This window comes from Varroa jacobsoni, unplaced genomic scaffold (assembly GCF_002532875.2).
Source record: "Varroa jacobsoni isolate VJ856 unplaced genomic scaffold, vjacob_1.0 scaffold_797, whole genome shotgun sequence".
NCBI classification, from domain to species: domain Eukaryota; kingdom Metazoa; phylum Arthropoda; class Arachnida; order Mesostigmata; family Varroidae; genus Varroa; species Varroa jacobsoni.
The window spans coordinates 238,085-256,766 of record NW_019213699.1 but is presented as its reverse complement, the minus strand read 5'-3'; the positions used below and the strand labels follow the sequence as shown (position 1 = coordinate 256,766).

The 18,682-nt window shown below is 38.1% G+C and overlaps 2 protein-coding genes across 5 annotated transcripts; one reads left to right on the top strand and one right to left on the bottom strand.

Moving 5' to 3' along the window:
• The first annotated feature begins 133 nt into the window (after window positions 1-133).
• Window positions 134-3,563, top strand: LOC111263898 (INO80 complex subunit C). The gene is made up of 3 exons (XM_022839391.2): window positions 134-532; window positions 2,667-2,769; window positions 2,975-3,563. Exons 1-3 carry the CDS (start codon window positions 344-346, stop codon window positions 3,112-3,114), a joined length of 432 nt encoding a protein of 143 aa, XP_022695126.1. The 5' UTR covers window positions 134-343; the 3' UTR covers window positions 3,115-3,563.
• Window positions 3,431-14,141, bottom strand: LOC111263894 (calcium-independent phospholipase A2-gamma). 4 transcript variants are annotated; one of them, XM_022839379.2, is made up of 8 exons: window positions 14,002-14,141; window positions 7,193-7,748; window positions 6,539-7,005; window positions 6,147-6,457; window positions 5,532-5,750; window positions 5,104-5,337; window positions 4,830-4,999; window positions 3,431-4,537 (listed from the first exon to the last, which is right to left on the bottom strand). In XM_022839379.2, exons 2-8 carry the CDS (start codon window positions 7,373-7,375, stop codon window positions 4,283-4,285), a joined length of 1,839 nt encoding a protein of 612 aa, XP_022695114.1. In that variant the 5' UTR covers window positions 7,376-7,748; window positions 14,002-14,141; the 3' UTR covers window positions 3,431-4,282. The 4 variants fall into 4 exon arrangements, with proteins under 4 accessions (XP_022695114.1, XP_022695117.1, XP_022695116.1 ...); XM_022839382.2 differs by lacking the exon at window positions 14,002-14,141 and adding an exon at window positions 9,125-9,863 and having other exon boundaries at window positions 7,193-7,311; XM_022839381.2 differs by lacking the exon at window positions 14,002-14,141 and adding an exon at window positions 9,125-9,862.
• Between the last annotated feature and the right edge of the window lie 4,541 nt (window positions 14,142-18,682).

Here is an 18,682-nt window from a genome sequence, read left to right as displayed (position 1 = left end):
GCCTTTCCGATACATCAATAACCTGTTAATATTGACGGAATCACATCTGCGAACCGAATCCTAAGACGGCTATAGTTTACGACACTGTATCCTTGGAGCGCAGTAAGAGGGCTTGTTTGAACCAAATCAGCTGCTTACATTCAGTACTTCGACCGAATATATTCAGAGCTCTGGTTGCAATGGCTTTATTATTGCAGCTGTGATTTCTATTTGTTGAAAGCGACGTTAAATTATTGCTTGATTTGAATAAAGAAAATACGGTAAATAAATTGTTGCGTACAGATCGTTCCTTTAAGCGTAACGAAACAGCGCATGAATGTGACTGCTAGTACCAAATGCAGCGATGGGTAAGAAAAGAAGTTCAACTGTCACGTCCGAGGATTTGGGAAGCGGCAAGGTGCCACATCTCGATGATGACGAACGAGGGACCGGGAGTGGAAGTTCGTCGAAGAGCTTCAAAAAAGTGGCTTATGCCGCCAAGTGCGTCAAACCCGAGAGCAACAAACCCCGTATTATTAAAAACCTCAAACAAGTAAGAATATCTCAACGTCAATGCATGTCATATCTACTGGTAAATGCTTGTTTAATTGACAATCGGAAGTATCCCCTAAGAAAATATTTGTTAATCATGAAAAGCTTTTTGCTTTCGGTGTTACCGTTCTCCGACAGCAGACGTAAGCGCCTTACATAATGTATAGGCACGCCACCGTTTACCTTTTTGCAATTTGTATGATAAGTATAACAGTCTATCGACGCTTCTACACTTGTCTCTTGGGTAGTATGGTGTCCACGAAGACATCTTTGTAATGTGTTTAGGAGGTTTTCTTAGTGTTGCCGTCGGCCGATCAATTGACCCTGTTGTCTGTATGATTTTGTTGACGTAGTCCATCATCGGCGTACGTGGATCGAGTCAACCTTTGGTAGAAGCTACTGACCTATTGGGTGTGTTTGTCAAATGTCACTGTATTTTATGATTTTGATCTTTCTTTTGTTGTAAGTTACACGTATATATGTATATACTCTTGAACATTCTCAATTCAAAACATAGTTTATAAATATTTACATATATTAAACGAAAAGACAATTTGATGCGTCTTGGCAGACATATTGATTCTGTTTATTGAAAGTCCCAAACAATGTGTAAGAATTTTTAATACCTTTTTTCCGTTCTTGCCCTATGAATATTTATGCCTGATATAACTACCTCTTTACAAGACGTCACCAAAGCTTAAAGATTTTTATTGATAGTTGCACATTTATGAAAAATCAAAAAATGTACATTTTATGTGGTACTTGATTATCTAAAATTTGCTTGAAGAACCTCGTTCGAAACTCGTTTGAAGTGCATTTTTCCGCATAAGCGAAATAGATTAAATTCACAGTAAAATACCCTATTTAATGTTAGGAGAATGAATTACTATTTTCCTCATTCTGACGGAATCTATCGACTTGTACAAAGGAATACCACCTTAAAATAATACACCATGTTAAGTTTTTACCCTTTAAACGGCGCTTTTGACCCAGAAATTTAAACTCATATACACTTTATTAATTGCACGTCGATTAGTATCGATAAATACTTCTTTAACCGTATATATAAAATTGCTGAAGTAATAAATTTGTGAAGAAATGACCGCATTGTGGAAAAACGGCGACATTTTATACTGAAATACCAAGTTTAGCTGTAAGAATATGCATTGCATTTTTACTATGCTTTTCGAAATCTATCACTTTATGAACAAACGTTTTCGATATTTTGAAAATTCGTTCAGAAAATCTCGAGGAGAGCATTTGGAAAATCATCATAGATTTGTTCGAAAAAGCACCCAAAAGCAGTGTTTTTTTACCTCTATTGGGATATAGTTGCAACGAAACCATTCACGGGTTTTTGGCTCCTTTCGACACCAATTTTGCGAAATACCAATATTACGTATAGGGACATATGTCACATTTTTAGTGAGTTCTTGAAATTTTCAATTAGTGCAAAGCAGTACCTTTCTAAAGTGTACCATGTTAAACTTAGACGACGATTTTAAGCTAAAAACCAAGATTTAGGTATATGATATTGCGATTCAGCTTTCCACAATTACTGATAAATATGTATTCTTTATATAATACATAATTTTATAATACTTTATACGTGTTCAAAAGCACGAATATATGGTTAACATCAGTCGCTATAACTTCCCGTGTAAAAAATCCAGAACGGAGAATTACCAAAAAAACAATTTTAACAACGAACGTTATTCTCAAACAGACAAACATAAGCAGAAAAATATACTAACAGAAACATACTACTAATTCAACGCAGCGGAATTTAATGCTTTCATCCTAATATGTTCAACCTTTTGTAGCTCTACTATGCTCAATATGTCATAGGACGAATAGAATTCATAAAATTTAAGCACCTTTTTTGAACACAGTATTAAGTGATGAGAATTTGCCGCGTTGTTTTCTTAGTTTGCATTACTTGCTTAATATTTTATACTTTTTAGTTTTGACAACATCTCATTTGAATCAGATACTTTAGCCACACGGTTAGAACGAGTATCAGAGAAAAGCTGGTATGAACATTTGTTTAAGGTTTTAGGTTTGCATCCCATCTCCAATTAATACCAAAACTGCTTAAAAATAACAGATAGAAATTGATGTAATCGAATTGTTAGGTAACAACTGCCGAGCGTTTGTATCCTAGTGGGGTAGCTTCATATGGATCCATCGAAATGCACAATACAACGAAACCTGCCAAAAAATACTCCGATATTAGTGGTAAATCTGTTTTAGTCAAATATTAATAACTTCCGATAGAATTGGTCTATAATATTACAGCGTATATATTATATGACTCATTGTCTGATACACAAATAAACAAAGACAAACTGTTCGGTGGCATAAAAGATGCATCTTGTCTTAGAAACATACTTTTCTGCAGAGATATTATCGGAGTATATAATTATTATGTATGTTTTTTAAGGTCTACCGGCTAAATACACGGATCCGCATACGAAGTTGTATTATGCTGACGCGGAGGAATACGCCCGGATTCGATATTTAAACACAGATCAAATCGCTGGGTATCTATCACTGCGTCGAGCGAATATACCCACACCCTAAGGCCACAACATCTGCTCATGTCTTCGAACATTAAGTCAAATAGACTACGGACAGAATTCCCAAATTCTGCTGTAACTGTTTAAACAGATCTTGAATTCAAAAAAACTCTACATGGCATATTAGATGTACGTATTTCAAATTAGATTCCATTATCAATTATCACCGAAATATGATGATAAGGAACTGCCAGCTAAAAACAATCTTCATAGTTTTTCCTAGTTGTGTAGTTTCTGCTTTTCTCGCGCAGGCAAACGTTTCAATCTAGTAAAAACTGATATATGAAATACCCAGAATGTGATAATGTAACACAAAATCATTTCGTTGGTATAGAATATTGCAATAACCAAATTTTATTATTACTCTGTATATACCCTATGATATCCTACTTATATGTACAGTTTGTGTGCATCATGCGTAGAAGCTCAATAAATAGTTAATCAATCACTTCACTTATCATATTCTTTGCTTCACTTTCAATTACATCACAGCCAACTAGGATATCTAACATTACTTTTACTTTTCTATGTGCGTATGGTGTTACTAGGTATAAATTTCCTGTATCACTACAATATATACAAAAGCTTATCCACTTTAACGTCAATATCCCAATGGCTCGTACCTGTTGCCAAATACTCATTCTGTAAAAATGATCTTTTCGTGTCTTGAGAACCTGCCTTGAAGGCTTGTTGACTTAATGCATGATCTGCTTTTTTGCTGTTTAGATCCCAATAAGCCGTTACTCGTTTCTTTGTTGCTTTCCATTGAGAATAGTTCTGGAGATTGCTTAAAAAGCAGTGCAACAAAACTTAGTCCCTTTCTCATATAAACAAGCCGATATGGGTCCGTACGCGAACGCCTCAGTCCGAGCATATAATGGAAAGTAAACCCAAGAATAACAATAGATGGAACGGATTGCAAAAATATAGCACGTAACCTTTCTCAACGAACAACAGACTTCCGTGACCAATATAATTTCTCTATTCTGCGCCTTCATTTGTCTGCATTTAGTTTTCCTTCAAATTCTATGATTAGCTCCAAATTAGTGGTATCGTTATATATCTATATTAAAAGTAACAACAATGGTTCGAGTAATATCGCTTGCAATTAGGTGCCAAGTAAAATAAAGACGGAAGAGCGCGATTTATCCAACTAGATTTTCAAAAGATCTTCAAACGAGCCGTTCTTGGACGTTATCCTTAAAGTAATCTTTGCAGCGTTGAAAAATAGTCCTAGGTTGAACTAGAAGTTCAGCGGCTCGCTCGAACTTTTTGCCATTTCGACGCAGGTACATTTGGGCGTCGTGACGCAGTTTGTCCATCTTTTCTGGCCGAGTTTCATCCAGGGTGAACGGCTCGCTTAGGTACGGATTAAATCGGAAATAAGTTCCCGGTGGCAGAAGATCATTGCAAAGCGTGTGCACTGCCTGTGGATAACCGAAAACAAATTCGAGATCTATTATTATAATTACAAGTATATAATAATAAGAGTAATTATATAGTAACCAATAACCCTAGGTTTTTTTTTCTCTCCGATGGAGAACTGTAACGAGGTTAGTTGACTCCCATGATGGCTTCGAAGTCGTTCCGGTTATGCAACACGACATAATCAGTTCACGATTATTCAGTCGTTGTCTTGCAACGATGTTTACTACAACTTATTATGGCTACTAGAAATTGTGCAAACCCTCAATGGCCACATAGTACATTAATTCTTACCTCAGTATCGGTAGCAGAGTCAACGATTTTTACAATTTTTGTCTTCAGGGAGGTTGATCTAGCGCAGCTGCTGGGACTCTCTTCGGGAATGTACCGCCCAGAGCCGATGGACACAACACATTGAATCTTTTCGTCCGGCCAAAGAAGGCGTGATTCATGGATCGCCGCAGCTGTTTGGCAGTTATGCAGTTAGGAAATATACGCCAGCTATATATAATGGATAGGATACCAATCCAACTAAATAATTCAGCGACGACAGAGTTGAAAAACTTACCAGTAGGATTATTTTGTATAATTCCCCCATCCTGATGAACGTCTCCGTTATAATGAAACTCTTCGAAATAGAAAGGAGCCGAACTGCTAGCCCGAACAGCTTCCCAAACATGGGGGCTACAGCTGCCAGCATAGTAACTTTCATCCCGAGGCGGTAGTTGATAATTTCGGAACAGGAATGGCACCAACTGCTGCTTATTTACAATTGCCGATAAAATTCCGACTCGAGGCATATCTGAAAATTCAGTAAAGATAAGAAACTAAAATATTCGGAGAGTTTTGTCGGATCGAAAGCGACAAACGAATTATACGAATCTAAAAAACGCGGACTCATTATTTTTAGCGGGCTAGTTCAGCAAAGCTAATAAGGGGATTCGAGCTTCTCTATTCAGTATATTCAGAATAGCAAATCCTAATGAACTCACTCGCCTTGAATTCGACTTGAATGAATCATGGTCAGGTCACCATAAAGTTCTTGGAGTATTTGTTGCCACTGCATTGTGTCGTAATAGGCGTGGTTCCAAACAAGTTTTCCGGTGCCCCACCATGAACTTTGTTGGAACACCGTCGAACTCATGTTACGGTAGAGTCGGTGACATTCGTCCAAATCCTTTTGAAGAGCGGTCAATATTCCGACGAGGATGGCACCTATATGGTCACATGTATCACGATATTAGTTACATACTATTCGGTCGATGAGCATGTACGATTTTAATAAAAAATGTCTGAGTTGAGAATAAATCAGATTGAAGGGTTAAAAATAACTTACAGTTCCTTTTTTTGTCGAAGTCAAAGCACTGGCCGATAACTGATCGTACAAATATATTAATCTACCTAATTAATCTTTTAGGATTTAAATCTTGAGGGCACCTTTCATGGCATTATATCAAGTCGCAGGTAAATTTTTCGCTTTTAGATTTTCTTTAATTTCGACTTTACAAAATACCACAGTACCTTATAGAAAATTATAATATTAGTCCATCCTTCTAGAAACGCTTAAAATGGTATTAACAATTTTTATATGATATATATATATGAACATACCGGTGGACACCCCTACGACGTAGTCGAATAGTTCTGAGATCTTTTTTCCGGTGCACTTTTCGAGTTGACGAAGCACTTCAATGACAAGCAAGCCGCGTACACCTCCGCCGTCGATACTCAAAATTCGTATTCCCGGCCCACGAGGTGGTTCCGCATAACCTAGCACACTTAGACATTGTCGTGTAAGCGCACGAACAGGTTCATCGCGCGTTTTCATTTTCACCTCCAGTAAAACTGATAGCGCCTTATCGTTGATAACTGTCGCGCGAGAATTCGGATAGCGCAGTAAATGCTCGGAGAACTCTTCTAACCTACAGAAAGGAATCGTAAGTGAAAATACGTCCCCTACCTGCCCTTGAAAGGTATCTATCTCTACGTGTGTTCCTACAGACCTTTGAGTCATCACCGACGGAAGATCAGCAAGCTGAATTGCACGAATTAGATGTCTCGATCGCGCATCAATGTCGTCCTGAGTTCTTAGAAGCAATTCGACCGGAATATTTCTTTTGGCTTCTTTGGTTGTAGTAGCAGAATCCGAAATAGCTGTAGAAACCGGTACAGAGGTTGTACCTTTTGTTCGTTCCTCAACATCGACTTCCGAATTTTCAGAAGCGCTTTGATCGACCTTCTCTACGTTATTTTTAGTTGCTTGAGCGCGGTCTTCTTTGAGAGCTCTTTCAAGAACGTCGTCCTTGATAACGTCGTGTCCAATCGTCTCCTCCGAGATCGCATCATCAAGAAGTGGACCTAGTACAGTCTGTCCCTTACCGCTATTGCCCCGCACATTTTCCTGATTTGCGTCATTCAACTGAACACCAAGTCGTGGCTCCAATTTGGAAACCTGATCTCTAGACAAGATCTGCATGTATCACCAATAACACAGACATTAAAAGAAAAAAAAACGTATAAGGGCCATTCATTTATACCACTTTTTTGCTTCTACTAACTTATTTAACTTGCGTGATCGAAGACTTGCTTAAAGTTATTACAATACTTTGAGGATCCTTTAAAACAGGTACAAAGCATACAAACCCAACATTTCTTACCCTTCGCCATTGATCGCTAGCGTTTTCAACTACCTGACTCCAGGCCTGCAACGCGCTCTCATAGAGCTTCCTCGGTATTTTTACCGTACTCATGGCTGCGCGTAACGGCACCGTGACCCCTGCATAGCCAGTTATGCTGCGTTGTAGCCGCTTTAGTCGAACAAAACGCATTGGGAAGCTCATTTTTGAAGAATTATATATGCTTTACTGACGGATCAAGACCACACATAACTCAATCCAATTTAACGCACGAATGACGATACCAGACACCAGGGAAGAACATTGATTTCGTGGTGCTCTTTCGTGCTATTTCCCTCATATGTAAGATATGATAAAACCGCAAACTGGAGCTGTTAATGCGAAATTAAGGAAATACTTTGTCAAAGTATAGAGTGCCTGTCTTAATTGCCCAGTATACTGATTTCGTTGCGATTAACGATCGCACTAATAGCGATTTCAGCTGTTATTACACTGGTATCGGTCAGTATAAATGCAGAGACACTATTCAATGTAAATGTTCTTGTTGTTAATTGCAGTTTAATTCTGAGTGGCCTACCTGGAAACAGAAACAAGCAAATAAATTTAGCTACGTTAGATGGAGAAATGTGCAGGTATTTAATTGAAGTAAGCATGTACAGTGTCTCTATCCAGAAACTAAGCGAGTTATTTGAAATCCATTATACCAATTCTTCAAGAGAAAAAAATATTGTATAGAAATGGCGTTGGTACGATAATAAACAATCAGGAGAGTAAAAAGAAAAGCGTCGCATTTTGAGATACAACCGTAAACGTTGAAGTACAGTGACCTGGAAGTCGGTGCGAAGTATCCAAGCTTTATGCTCCACACAGACAGCACCCATAGAGCTTATTCTAAATATTGCTGCTTCAAAATAATTTCTAGCACATCAGAAAAAAACGACTTTTTTTTTTAAATTAATACATAAGCTACACGGAAACAATTGTAAAACTAATGAATCACCAAGAGTTCTGTTTTAGATTTGGAAGGTCACTCATTGACATAGTTATCTATCAATGTTGTTAATCTTGTTAGGCCCCGTATGGAACCCTCGACCGTTTCTAGCAGGAAAATCGCTCAACCTAGTTATTCTGTATCATTCACGCAAAATTCTCTGTTCACCAGAATCAGATGAGTTAAGTTACGACAAAATCGAAGTTACTCAAATGAAATAAAGCTCTATATTTCTAGAATATGAAAGGCACGTTATGTTTTCACTCATTACAGCAGGCCAACTTTTGACAGCATTTATGCTGCATCGCAGAAACTGAGAGCCAAAAACTAAAAGTATTTCCACTTTGACCGGGTTACCCAGTTTTCATTGTAGTCATAGCAGGCCGCCCAAGGTTTGGGGTAACGATGCACTGAGACCGGTGATAGGCAGGCAAACGAATAGAAGCCGACTCAACACACCATCTTTTTCTCCTCTACAGCATACGCTGCTATTATGCGGTATAGCACCACCAGCTTATAGAAGCAAGTACTGCGCGATAACTGAACGGTTGAGAGCTCAACCATTAGCAATATATCGTCGTCGTCGTCATCACGCTGTTGTTAGCATTGGAAAACGCTAATGCGGTTTCACGCAAAAAAATGTAAAGATTTGCTTAGTAAAGAGCTAATTAACTGTATGTATTTTAAGACCAAACTTTACATGTTTGTGACTCACAAATAGTTAGAGTTAAATTCCTAATTGAAATCCTAAATAAGTTATATCGACTTAAGCACTGTCTGACAATGTTAGTTACAATGTTAGTTGTGTTCTTGATAAAGTTATCAAGAAAAGCATCCACAGGGATACTCATCTGTTATGACAGTATACAGGATATTGACATAGTTGGCCAACTATTCTTCTAGGTCTTCATCCATCCCATACCTGGTCATCAATATTAGATAACTGCGTGGGGAATAAACACCTTTCTCGAAGAAGTAATGAGCTTGTTAGAGTCCGTTCACAAAAAGCTGGCCCGCCAACAAGTCGAGATCGCTTTTTCCAACTGACTTTCTTGGATGATTCCTTTCGCTAGACGCATTAGATGTCAGCGTGTCCTTCAAGTCAAACTGTTAGACAGCTAACCAATAGCCCTGTTTAAAACTTAGGCTTATGTAAATCGTATCCGCGCGCAATAGCATCAGCAAGCGTTGTCTTCCTCGCTTAGCACTCACACTTCCGATACAAATTAGCAGTCTTTGAAAAAAGAATGAACAGGTAACAACTGACACGAGCACAACAAGTTTGATTACGACAAGCGCATCTTGAATTTTTCCGGAAGCCTCAATGTCAGTGATACTTGTCAGCTAGTCGTAAATAGTAGTTTCCTTTTGCATCAGTTTAAGAATACGAACCTTCTGACGGCCTAATGTTTCAGTCGCGGTAAATACACATTATCTTCGCTGCGCATTAACCGCTGCTATCAGCATGACCAGTCACTTCCAGTGCAGTATCACAATGGCAGGCCGATCGAAATCATAGTTTGTGGAAGGGGCTAAAACCGCAACGGCAACTGCATCATGGCCATTATTAGCATCATCACAATGTGACAGGATCGCTATGAAGCAACAAACAGTATAACCAGGGTTCGTTAGATAGGCGGATGGTTAACACTGCTACTACTATAATGCTACGAGTAGGACTAGCGCCGGCTGTGGGAAGGGCAATGCCAGTACCCGCAGTTGCAACAAAGTTGTTATTGTCAGCGAGAAATGACGCGCTGGCTGCCGCCGTGATTGACGGGGCCTCGTTTGCCACCGTGGCGGCGTTAAGTCAAAGTCAATAAATACGAGATGTCCGGTAGGCGTTCACCATGAACCGTACGAGATTGCGACAAAAACAGCGCTCCGAAGAAGGTGCAGCGGTCCTTAGTTAATATGGGCACATTAAATGACGAATTTTACGGTAATATGCGATAAAATCCACACAACTCGACCTAGCGTTGGGATTATTCAAGCAATGCTTGGCGGGTATTTGAATACGCAAAAATCGCCGCAGTAGGTCCAATGACTTGATGCCCATGCTAGCTTAATGGTGAACCGTTTTATACTAAGCAGAAGCAATGCTTGTAGCTTAAGAATCAGTGCTGAAAAACCTGATCGAATGCAACAGACTGTTGTTATATAGGAGCCATTCTTTCCTAGACAATTTATTTTATCACAAACCAGATCGCACGTCGTGCCTTATGTCTCACATGTTTCAATTGGTGCAAACTCTAAAATAACGAATCAAGGATATATTACTAATATAAGATATTAGCAGTAGTAACGGTGTGGTTTTTCTACTAACTACTCGTCTCCTATTTGGCTAGATTGCGATTATTTCTATACACAGAAGAACGGTTTCTGCAAAAACATCGGTAAAACATCCAACCTACCTGATTTACGTACGCTTAATTATAAAAATAAGTTTAAATTTAGAATTAAGTGCTAACATTTAAGCTTTGTTTTGAAAATTATCTCGATAGGACACTTTAGTAGCTTTTAAGTTCCTAGCTTTTAGTAGCTTTGAAAGAACTGTAGTACTTTTCTAGCTATCTAAGAACTTAAATCAATGCTTTGATGAACATATTTCTTAAGTTAGTTCTAACTTGAGTGCAACTTGATTTGTTCCTAGCGTGTTGGTTATCGACTTCAAGCCAGTCATTTTATTAAACCCATTCACAGTGCGAGGTATCATCAACCATACCGAATATATCTATAAAACTTGTTAAAGAACTATGATCAAATATACTTATATATATGTAAGTAAATGCAGGGGTTTTCCCGGTACGAGCGGTGATCATTACGAAGCAAAGTTAATGCGTTTTGCGCACTTGCCGTACACATCAAAATGACACAATACACACAAGGGCTTTCCTAGTCGTGCAGATGTCGTAGTTTCTACGTCACAAGGTCAAGCAAAGGAAGACAACATTAGCTATTACCGGTAACAGTAATAGCAGAAGCATAAATCCACCGCGTACTCAGCCATAACATCGTCTCAGCTAAGAACGATACTAGACAGACAGACAGATCCGGGAGCGCTTGGTCCTTGTAGCAGGGCGCGAGAGCATTAGACTTAAATTGAACCGAACCAGTTGTTGAAAAAAACGCTAGAGTTTTTTTCGACAACTGGTTCGACGAGAACATCGCTTATGTTGTCGTCCCTGTTCATAGCTGCCTTCGAGGTTCGGCCAAAGAACATCGCATATGTTGTCGTCCCTGTTCATAGCTGCCTTCGAGGTTCGGCCAAAGAATATCGCAGATAGCTGGTGAGACTAACCAGATGGTTCTGGTAATCATGACATTTTAAACGCACATAGCACACTCAACCGTTCATCAGGTCCTCTTAATTATCGAAAAAGCGAGCAATCCAACTCGGAAAAGAAGCAGAAAAAGATGAAGTCTTATTTGCCAAACAATGATCATTGAGTAAACCTTCAATAAATTCAATGGACCTATGCTGTTAGATAAGCACGGTGACGTTCACCGAAGGTTGAAGCATTCTTTAATTTATACGTATTAGCTTCGCATTACCTTATGCTTCACTCGCTGTGCCGTATATATATATATATATATATCGCCTATGGCACTAATTGGTAAAACCTATTTACCTTACTGCGAGAAACTTTTCTTCTTAGACCTATCATATTAACTTGCACAAATGCAAAAAATAAATATTTCCCAAGGTGCAAGCTCCCTAAGTACAAATATTGGCATTCGAAATTCCGTTGAAACGGAAGAGGAAATTAAGACAGCGAAGATGGCGGGGCCTCTAAGTACTCTAAGTCGATCGAACCGAATAATGCCCAACAATCGATTGTCTTCCCGAAAATATCACTGTTTTTTCAAGATGCTAATAAGATTACCAGTTTGTAGAGTTCCTAACTTTGTAGTTCGATCAGCAGTGGACTATTTAAAGCATCGTGCGATATACAAATCAGTCGAGCTTTGCTCAGATGTGAGCCGATCAATCCAAATCTCTGCTGCCTCTATGTAGACACGTATTCCGTAGTAATAACAGCATCAGCAACGGCAATTCTGAGAAGTACAGTTGACAGCGCAGTTGCCCTCACGAACCCGAAAAGATCGGTCAATGGGTCTTGTGATAATATCCAAAACAAGTGCCGCTTGTACTGTTTTTTTGTTATTATGGAAATTTTAGCAGGATAATTTGTATACCACTTGATAAGTTGGATCTGATTTTTTAGTTTGGGTGAAATACTGTTTGTATGCAATAGATGTGTGTGTCAAAGCGTAGGTTGACGGTTACAAATATTTTGTGTGCGTAACGGCTAACGTTTCTTCTTCTAATAGATGCTAATATGTTTTTGGCTCACTTTCTCTCTACTGACCTATGTAGCTTTATGAAACAACTCGATCTGACGGTACGAACTATCAACAGGATGCATAAGTCCACAATTCTAGCAAATAAAACTCAGTGATAGGCAAATTCAAAACATTGTCGATTTGACAAAACTACATTAGTGTAAAACGATCTATTTATATATCATTTCTTATTTGTACGCAAATTATACTATACTTAAATACATTGCGTGCACATTTTTGCTGAGCTCTTGCTTTTACCTATATAGGCATATACAACCGAGCTAGCGTATATATAGGCTATTTATCTTGTCTATATAGTGTGTTTTCGCCGTTATGATTTATCTACTGTTTTTGTGCCCTATTTTATCCGCCTGTCAAAATAACTCTAATTACCTGAGTGTATCGCATATTTTTTACCTTACTTCGTAGTCCATTTGACTTGCAGTAACACATTGACTAAGCATATACAGTTAGACAAATTGCACCCCGTATATCCCTTACATTGAGAGACCACTATTACATATAAAGCAATTGCTCGATTTAATTGTAGTAGTATCAACTATAATGAGTCCTTCCATATGTAACCAGTTTAGCTTTGTACTAACTCTAAATATGATACGCTGGGACATGCACGCTTCCCTTTCATCCATATGTGCTCGCATAAGTTTATATTTTGTTCGTAGTTTTAGACTTGCCGCATCGAATAATGAGGTTTTTATGACATAAATATTCTCAATGTGTCTGCAAATAGTTTACCTACTGTTTGAAAAGTTCAAGTAAAACCTCCAATTACAAGCGCAGTTTATCCCTTTGAACTGCAAACTAAAATCTCAATAGTTGTTCTATTATATCAACAAACAGCTAAGAAGCTTCCACGGTAAAGGCCAACGCAAAAACTCTGTTTCCCCTCCGCAACGTCGTTCATGCATTAGCATTGTTTTGCAGCTAACGTAAAAACGGCAGATAGATGCAGACCAAACGGCATCTTTTTGAAACAGTATTTAATTGATTACGAACAGACAATGTGTGACAGACGCAGTAATTTTGCTATTGGATATATAAAACAAACCAAGGCAGACTCTACGCCATTGTTTCTTGTTTTTTTTTGCGCTTGTAATTATTACAAGAAACTTACTATAGAAGCGTACAACATTGATCAAATAAGCAAACTGGAATAAATGTTTCTAGTTTTACGTCCTATAGACCAATAGGGCATTGCGTCAGACGACTACGTCTGAATATATGATAACTGTAAAGTCCGCTTTCGGTTAGATTACTTCTCGTGTACTAAATTATTGTAAGAATCCTGCACTCCTGCATTCTTATTGGGGCAAATGAGCGAATTTTTAATCCGAAGATGAGCTATAAGCTGCCGAAACCTTGAATCAAAAGATATTACACAGCTCTGTGCTTCACAAACAGCTGATCCACAATCCACATGTAAAATGCTAGATCTTATTCGTGGAAGGGTAGTAATGTAAGTTACACTTACGCATTTGATTATTCGAAACTTCGAATTAAGAAACGAATGAGTTCAACACAAACCATATACCATATGCACAGAATCACGAATTTTGTCAAAGTATTTCGCTAAATGGATGAACACAGTGGTCGCTGAATGTAAATGAATTTAAGCGACTGGCGAGTCGTTGCAGCCGACAGACCGACTTAGAAGAGGGTACCACCTCAGCACGGTGCAAAGGCTTAAATTCGCACTTGGATTTTTCTAAGCAAATGCCGCGTAGCCAAAGGACAGTGTTCCGTGCTACACACAGGTTTACTACACGAGTCAATTTTTAGATATATTGTGTTTAACCAGACAGTCGAAATACAAAATCGCCAGAGAATAGGATAGCCTCACGGTCGGATTACAGTGTATTAAACTAGTGCATATCTGGGCGAATCTTTGATGCACGATTATATCTTTCGAAATGTACCTAATTGTAAAGTTAAGGACTAATGAAAAAAACTACAATCGTTTAGTTTTTATAAAAACTAAACGATTGTAGTTTTTTTTTATGAGAAAAAAAGGCTTTTATAAAAACCTTCAAATTTGTGGTAGGTCTCACACACTCACTAGACTTGTAGCAAAATCTGGTTCACACCGCTTGATTTAAAGAAAGGACAGTCATTTTAGATAAATTGTTGGTAACAAATATTTATATTCTTTTTGTTAGCTAGTACTCATACGTAGCGCAGCCAACGTTTCAAAATGCAGTTAATTTAACTAAAGTTGACGTCCCTCCTCCGAGTACTTTAGATTGATGGGCGTACAACAGATTTTTACCACAAGTAATGGAATCAACAAGCAAGTAAATCAAGGCAGTAAATAAAAAGTAGAAAAGAAAGTGTTGCCTTGCTTTTAACCTTAAAATATGTCCTATTTCGCTCACACTCAGATTTTTAATAACTGGGAGTAATCTATGCGATAGAAGAGTTCTTACCGTCACTGGATAAGGGAATACAGGTCCCTGATTATAATTGGAACCATAAAATAGGTGCAAAAGATATTCTTTACAGTTTGCTTAATTGTTGTGATTTATTTACTTAAAATTGTGCTTACTTGTTGATCATAAACATGATCTTAGAGGAAATAAAGGTTGTACTTAGAGCTAATAAAGATATAAAGACAAAGGCAGTTTAGCATTATTGTTAAGATAGAATGAATCTTAATTAGTATACTAGGAGAATAAGATTTTTATTTATCAAGACGAAGTGTTTATGTAGATACATTTAAACCGCAATGAAGTGCTCGAGCACTACGCGTTTGCTGGAAGCTCCGAATCAGTAAACTGCGTACGACAATGGGTCAATTTTTACAAGCAGCAAAAGAAACTTGGCCCCTAGATACCTCTAGATAAGGTACTTAGCATGCCCTACAGTCTTAAGTCTGGTACTAAGTGACGACACTAATGCTATATATGTGATGATATGATCATACGACAGAAAAAATTGATGTCCATTACTAACTGTTATGCAAAACGTGCCAGAAAGCTGATCGATTTATTTATAAAAAAGATTCGCTAGAAGATACTGAATGCTTACTACGATTTCTATGGCTAAGCGAATGTACGCAATATATATTGCATAATCTCGTGTAAAAGAAGACTTTTTTTAGGTGACCGTGCAGCATCATCGGGCGGAACTAATGTCGAATGAAAAGTTTAATTGATTTTTAAGCTAGCCTAGAGACAAGCTGTAAGTGACATTTTCAACTTGGTCCCCGATTTTTTTTCCATATGTTGCTATTTGGCAATGCACCTTTTAACCCTAATTTTGAGCACATAAGCGGTACCGCAAGTGGCATTCATATTTAAGGTTATTCGACTGTACCTCTGTCCGTTGGTTATTTGATCTACCATGGAGTACTTTCATCCGTTGTAACTATTGTTACCGAATAGCGGCGATGATCACTTCGGACACCTCCACGTTATGGCCAGCAGTGATAAGGTTCTGAAACTATACGAAGCGCCAGGGTCCTGGAAGTAGCGCTTCAGTTTATCGGCTTATTGTGTATGAAACAATTCTGGTCGGGCTGATGCCGATATTTTATACTCGGACGGCTGATTTGATCCACATCACATTCGAATTCAAGTTGTTTTGACCAAAGTTCGACCAGCAGTAATTTTTCAGGCAAATCACAATCTACCAATTTTTTCGAGTTTACGTTAGATATTACTGTTAAGTATTGCTTCAGATGCGTAGCTCCCAGCATGAGAAGGCGCGTGTCATATGTCCAATCTCAAACATGAATCGTTTATTTGTTCCAAAATTAAGGAGGCAAACATGCTACTACTGCACCACCATGTTATCGCAAGTACGGGGCGAACAATATCAGTTTTCTGCGATGGTTTGACCACAAGAACGAGAAAGCCAAACTATGACTTCTCCAGGCGTATTGGAATATGATCCGTCAGCAAAATCAGCATCGTCGGCAAACACGGGTGTATCAGATAAAACCACTCACAGATAAACCGCTTTTAGTTTCTATGTAAGGTCATTTTTCATGGCTTACTCGAACTTCTGGTGGTATATAGTAACATCATTACCCTTCAGATGATATTCTAAGTTTTCCTTTAATAAGGCTATTGGTGTACATTTTCCTGCCATGTTAACTCTTATTAATTAATTCCAACTTTCACACTGCTAGCTTGCAAGTAAACTCCGTACTATTTTTCATTTGCTACAACCCAAACGCATTTATTTCTTAATCAATAACCAATAAAGGCCCTACTTAGCTCCTGCCCAGTTAATCAACACATTTCGGTTTACTGGTTTCTAAGCATACCTAAGCACGCATGATGGAGTAGACAGAAGGGTCGAAGGCCTGAAATCAATAAGTCTTCCAAAGTTGTAAGCTTGTCGGGCACATGCAAATTGATGCAGTCCTATACCTGCGAACTTGTTGATTAAGTTAATTCTTATACTTCATACAATAAACCGCTCTGATATATACTGCTTTGGACAAAGACATCATCCTTCTAAGTGCATATTAAAATGGAACCTGTATATTTTAAAAAAAAAGGACCAAATTGTATTTTCGTATAAACAAAAAAGGAAAATTTGAAAATAAAGAAAAGCAAATATACATTTATATAACCATAATGTTTATTAGAGAATGCGTGTGGTTCAATTATAAAACAGGTTTTTTGTCTATAGGATATTTATAATGATTAATTTTGTTTATGCTGCCATATCCTCGAGATCATACTCAAGCTACCGGCACTCGCCTAGCATTATTGCTTGTTAGCAACCAGTATTACATTTACTCTTCTTTTGTACTTACCTTTCCTACGTTTCTACTGATAATAAATAACACTTCGAATAAATCGGTTGCCATTTCATTTTCCAAGTTGATCATCTACTTCACATAAGAGCAAGTACCTTACCTGGTATACCTAATCTCCATACAAATTGGTTAAATGATGCAGTGCCTGCAGGTGCATAACTAATTCATATACGGACAAAAATCTTATATGACTATTGAGAACAAAGACGAAGAGCGTTCTAATATTTTTAGCTGGTACAGAGCGACGGGCACCTTTTAGAATTTTATTTATCTTCACAAGACAAACGTGGTTGACCAGTTACACTCAATTAATCTTCGCTATTAATTATTTTAATTCTATACACCTATGTTACACTTCAAGAGACAACGGCGGAGTAACTATATACCTCCATAATAGTTTTCGATCACTAGCAAAAACTATTTAGTTCTTTAATGATAAAGCTACAGTTTATCCTTATTTTGATCGTCGTGCTGACTGAAGTCATAAATGTGTCTTGTTGAAGCTCTATCACTACCTCTCTCTAGTGATCACTTAACTTTTTTCTAGGTTGCTTTAGCGTCAGCATGCTGGCTCCCAATGATAACGTTCTGGCCATAAAAACGATTTGGCACGCTTTGGCCTTTTGCCCTTAATCAATCTTCCTAGCAGACCTGACACTGGTACTCGTCTCGATCACGTTCATGGTGCCGGGAGTGGCCTCCTCGCAAAGACAGACCCTGAGTTTTGAACTTTCCTAGCTTGTCGGATTATTGATGACCACTGATCCCGGCGAAACTGTTGGTACATCCCAATCCACTTTCGCTGAATATCACACAGCTTTTTTCCCCCATACTTGCAAAAAGAACAGAAAAAACCATATAGATGTGTCGGAAAATCATAACTTGACCTGATGCGCTTAACGCTTAATCGCGCAACTAAAAAGTACTTTGTCCATAAAATCCTTTCGAAAATGACTTTAATATCGTTACTATAAAAGTTATAGAGCTGTTATAAAAAAAATTCTTCTCCTCTTTAAGTTTAAAGCTAAGCTCGGGGCCACTCAATTCGTTCTTTAAAGATTATTAACTCTTATCCGAACGACGTCAAACCCTATTTCACCTCTATGTTCTCATTATTGACGAGGTAACTTATACACAAATGCTTCGAGTTATACGTTTGGTACTTAAGTTGTTAGACATTGCCTCAAGCGGTTGGCTCCTAGCACAATTCGAGCTACGTCCAGATTCAAGCCAGGACCACCTTGTGTGTCTAAGTTAGTAGACAAACATGTTACGCCTGTACTATTACGGGGGCAGAGATAAGCAGCCTATATAGGCCTAGCCAAAAAGAGTTTTTTTTTTTAAACATAGCTTTATCCGTGTGACTCTATTAGATTTCTGTATA

Bases quoted from the DNA above. Each gene is read 5' to 3' on its own strand.
- LOC111263898 (XM_022839391.2), top strand. From the start codon at position 344: ATGGGTAAGAAAAGAAGTTCAACTGTCACGTCCGAGGATTTGGGAAGC. The intron at 533-2,666 runs GTAAGAATATCT...TCGAATTGTTAG, and splicing joins TTATTAAAAACCTCAAACAA to GTAACAACTGCCGAGCGTTT. The intron at 2,770-2,974 runs GTAAATCTGTTT...ATGTTTTTTAAG, and splicing joins AAAATACTCCGATATTAGTG to GTCTACCGGCTAAATACACG.
- LOC111263894 (XM_022839379.2), bottom strand. From the start codon at position 7,375: ATGAGCTTCCCAATGCGTTTTGTTCGACTAAAGCGGCTACAACGCAGC. The intron at 5,751-6,146 runs GTATGTTCATAT...GTGACCATATAG, and splicing joins CGTCGTAGGGGTGTCCACCG to GTGCCATCCTCGTCGGAATA. The intron at 5,000-5,103 runs GTAAGTTTTTCA...ACTGCCAAACAG, and splicing joins TATACAAAATAATCCTACTG to CTGCGGCGATCCATGAATCA.